General features: G+C 37.3%; 2 protein-coding genes across 2 annotated transcripts; one reads left to right on the top strand and one right to left on the bottom strand.

Annotated features, from left to right (window-relative positions):
- Positions 1 to 3,262, bottom strand: LOC147945766 (uncharacterized). The gene is made up of 4 exons (XM_087509355.1): positions 3,160 to 3,262; positions 797 to 918; positions 493 to 732; positions 1 to 417 (listed from the first exon to the last, which is right to left on the bottom strand). The coding sequence occupies exons 1-4, from the start codon at positions 3,260 to 3,262 to the stop codon at positions 1 to 3; spliced, it is 882 nt and encodes a 293-aa protein (XP_087365481.1).
- A 523-nt stretch (positions 3,263 to 3,785) lies between these two features.
- On the top strand, positions 3,786 to 4,352 carry LOC147945765 (uncharacterized). Its single transcript, XM_087509354.1, has one exon. It carries the CDS (start codon positions 3,786 to 3,788, stop codon positions 4,350 to 4,352), a length of 567 nt encoding a protein of 188 aa, XP_087365480.1.
- The last annotated feature ends 231 nt before the right edge of the window (positions 4,353 to 4,583 follow it).

The raw sequence follows: 4,583 nt of genomic DNA, 5'->3' as shown, positions 1-4,583 counted from the left end.
CTAGAGAACGCGATCTTCTCCCACTATGTGATTCTGCCAGGAGTTAGCCAGAGCCTCTTCGACTGAGTTGAGAATGTCTAGACAGTGTTGTCGTCGCCGACGTCTACACTGTGCCCAAGCCTCTGCAACTATAGCTTGCCGAGCAATTCCCAGATCGAAAAAATGATCACCAACCACATCCACAAGCCTACCCAAACCGGACCAATCATCGAACCAGAAAAAGGTACGAGAACCATTCCTGACCTCCGACTTGCAGAAAGTCTTAGAAACGTCCCTGTATTTTAGTAACTTCCTCCACATCCAGGATTCTAGTGTAGTATTATCCTTGATAGACGAAAACGAACCCTGCTGAAGAAGGTTATGATCTACCCATTTCACCCACAGCGGGTTACCATGTGAGACTATGCGCCAAATCAACTTCAAACAACAAACATCATTCGCTTCCTTAAGAGAGCGTAAGAAAAGTCGCTCTTCCTAGTTCGGTTTGCATACATCTTCCCAAGCAATCTTTGCTTTAGACGGATTCATCGTCGTACCAGACCAAAGATAAGCCGAACATAGTTTATCTATTTCTCTTATGCATTCACGTGGGAGCCTAAAAGCTGCAAGCCAGAAGTTACAAATACTCCACAACACTGAAGAAATCAAATTAAGACGACCTTCATAGGAGAGAAAGCGTACTGTCCAGGAACAAATTTTTCTCTTAATCTGTTCTAAGTAGTGGAAAGAAGTCTGCAAAGGAAAGACATTTGGTCACCAGGGGAAATCCTAAGTATCGGACTGGGAGCTGACCAACCTCAAAAGGGAACCAATTCACAAGATCATGAGAAGGTGTTGAAGATCCAGCAAAGTATACTGTGGATTTCTCGAGACTTATTTTGTGCCCTGACTGCCTACCAAACTCCGCAAAGCAGTGCGCTTTTGAATTACAAGAATGGAAAATTTTAGATAAAGAAAAGTAAGAAAAATTGTTTATATATTTTTTCTTTGGGAACTTGTTTTTATCATATTTTCTTTGAGAATTTTTTTTTACATATTTTTTTTGGCCGGGGATTGTTTCTATCATAATTTCTATTATGGGTACATGTTTTTCTTTTCGAATTCGTTTGGATTAATATTGTTTTATTCTCTCCTTTGGTTTGGTTCTCATTTATAATTTTCTTCAAAACTGAATAATAAATTATGTGAAAAGTTTACTAAATATTTTAGGTTTTTTCCTTAATTTTGAGTAGTTTAATATCGTGATCTTATTTATATGACTGTTCTGTTGTTGTTATACTCATTTTTGAGAGTTTATTGTGGTTTGTCTTTTTTTTTGGTGTGAATATAAATATATCTAAAAATATTTATCTATAATTAACACAAATATTTTGAAGGTTTCAGTATCTAAAAATATATTTGTATTTATAAAGTATTTACAAAAAATAGAGTTTAGTAAGAAAAATTGGTTTTGAAATTTATATTTTGTCTTGATAAAAAATTATAATATTTAATTTGGCAAAAAATGTTATCTTGATAAAAGGAAAAAGCTTTAAAGCTTGTGGAGCAAATGGTATGGCATTAATTTGATGTATGATGAGTTATATGAAAGTGTTCAACTTTTTTGGTACTTTTAAATGTGTTCTTTTTTGGTAGTTTTGAAAATGTCTCTTTTTTTTGGGACAAAATGTATTTACAATACTAAAATACAAATTACACATGTATAGTATCACATGTTAAAATCTAAAATTACTAAAAATAAAATGACATAATTTTAATACTAAATTATAAAAATGTAAAACTATATTGTGTAGAAATAAAAACTGATTTGCAGTGTACCGTTGGTTAAATCATAGTTTCTATTAATAAAGTTTTTTGTATAACAATATCATATATACTGCGCTCTAAAGTTGATTAAAATTTCATTTTTTCTAATTTTTTAAAATTACAGTTTATTTTTTAACTAGATAAATACGCGTGCTAATACAAGGGATGATGAATTTAAAAATATATTTATAATGTAGAAATGTTATATTATTGTATAATAAAAGATTAATTTTTTTGCATACTCTAATTGTGACATCCCGGTTTCAGAGACTTGCGGAGAGGTTTAAAAGAATTGATTTGACCACCTATGTCACCAAAGTGCACTTATCTTTTCGGTCAAGGGTCCTGAGAGAACTTCATAGTTAAGCGTGCTTATGCTGGAGTAGTCTTAGGATGAGTGACCTTCCGAGAAGTGACTGTCGGAACTGTGCTAATGAGGACAAAACACAGAGAAAGATCATGTGGTGATTTGTAGGGACGGTAACAAGTCATTAAAGCCTCCCGGACGTAGCAAACCCGTTGGATATGGATGGGCTCACGGGCCTAGTGAGAGGACGTGAGCCCCATTAAAGAAGGTGGGTCCATGGACTGTGGGATTGGACATGAGGCCTACTGAGATGTGGCGGTCGGGGAGTTACAAGTGGTATCAGAGTCGAACCCAGACAAGTGTGGAGTTGAGTGGACTCACACCATCGGGGGTGATGGTCTTGGTGCCCAACGAGGACGTTGCGATCTGTTAGTGGGGGTGAATTGTGACACCCCGGTTTTAGAGACTTGCGAAGAGGTTTATAAGAATTGATTTGGCCACCTATGTCACCAAAGTGCACTTATCTTTTCGGTCAAGGGTCCTGAGAGAACTTCATAGTTAAGCGTGCTTATGCTGGAGTAGTCTTAGGATGTGTGACCTGGGAAGTGACTGTCGGAACTGTGCTAGTGAGGACAAAACACATAGAAAGATCATGTGGTGATTTGTAGGGACGGTAACAAGTCTTTAAAGTCTCCCGGACATAGCAAACCAGCCGTCGGATATGGGTGGGCTCACGGGCGGGAAAACAGCCAATTCTCCCATGAACTTAGTTGCTTTATCGTATTCCCACACAAAACTTTCGAGTGTGCTTAAAACTACATGAACTAATATATAATTTAAATTTACTAGATAAACTATATAAATGCGGTCAAAACCTACAAATCAGAAGATGCCGTTAATTAAACCGTTAGTATGTAGCTGACTGGGATGCCACGTAGGTGAACTAAAAGACTGCGAGTTACAAAACGACGTAGTTTTACTAAAATTAATTTGTTTGAAAATATGATAGCTAAAGAATCGAACCAATGACCTCTCCATACTCTTACCTGACTCAATACCAAATGTGCTGCAAGACTTATCGATGTAACTACACACATACGTATATATATACCCGGTTTTCGATTCTTCTTCTTCTTCCCCGTGAACCATTGATAGAAGGAAACAAATCTGCAGAGACAAAGAGATTTAAATTCTGTATTGGCAAAGAAATTAATAACCCAAGAAACGTCATTGATGTTGGGATAAGCTTGAAGGAAGCTTGAGCTGGAAGTTAATCCTAGTCTTACTACAATTGGGTTTATTAAGGAGATAAGGATCAAGTGTATTAGGAGATATCTAATATGTATGATTCCTAGTATGATTAGGATTAACAAAGTCTTATATAAGGAGGTGTTGAGATGTGACACAACTTATGAGGTTTGAGAGTGAGAAAAGAGATTGAGAGTTTAAGTTTTGAGAGATTTTCTTAAACTAATAAAAGTGAGTTATACTTTTATATTTTGTGTTCTTAACAAACCTCTGATTCTATATTTGGTATCAGAGCTAAAGTTTATACATCAAGGGAATCATGTCGGAAATCACCGTAGCTACACCACGGCCTAAAGAAGTAGGAGGAGGATCTCCTTCAATTGTCTGTCCGATGTTGACATCAATCAACTACACTGTATAGGCGATGAAGATGCGGATAGCCCTTCGAGTACACAAAGTTTGGGACGCCATTGAAGCAGAAACCGATAAGGTTGATTCAGAGCAAAACGATATAGCTATGGCCTTACTGTTTCAGTCGATACCAGAGAATCTAACACTGCAAGTTGGAGAACTTGATACAACAAGAAAAGTATGGGAAGCAATACGTTCTAGACACGTTGGAGCAGAGAGAGTTCGAGAAGCCAGACTGCAAACTTTGATGGCCGAGTTTGAGAGACTGAAGATGAAGGAATCCGAGAATATTGATGAGTTTTCTGCAAAGTTAGCTACGATATCATCAAAATCAGCCGCCCTAGGAGTTAACATAGAAGAATCAAAGATTGTCAAGAAATTCCTGAATAGTCTCCCTCGAAAAAAAATTATTCACATGGTTGCTTCCCTAGAACAGGTTCTAGATCTGAACACAATCAGCTTTGAAGATATTGTTGGACGACAGAAAGCTTATGAGGAACGTATCTGTGAGGAAGAAGATACTCAAGAGGACCAGGGTAAATTGATGTACACAGAGTCGCAAACGGGTCAACAGTTTTGAGACTACAATGGCGAATTCGGAAATTTCAGAGGAAGAGGTCGAGGAGGAAGGTCGTTTTACAGAGGACGAGGAAGAGGTCGCTATGGTGGTAGAAATATGTCACAAATTACATGCTTTTGTTGTGATCAAATCGGTCACTTTGCTGCACAATGTCCAGACCGATTGCTCAAGCTACAGGAAACAGAAGAAAGTACCGCAAAAGACACTGCTAACAAAGACACAGAGGAAGCA

Source organism: Camelina sativa, chromosome 4 (genome assembly GCF_030686135.1).
Source record: "Camelina sativa cultivar CO46 ecotype springtype chromosome 4, ASM3068613v1".
Classification (NCBI taxonomy): Eukaryota; Viridiplantae; Streptophyta; class Magnoliopsida; order Brassicales; family Brassicaceae; genus Camelina; species Camelina sativa.
The sequence above is the reverse complement of the archived record's forward strand: the minus strand, read 5'-3'. Positions and strand labels throughout refer to the sequence as shown.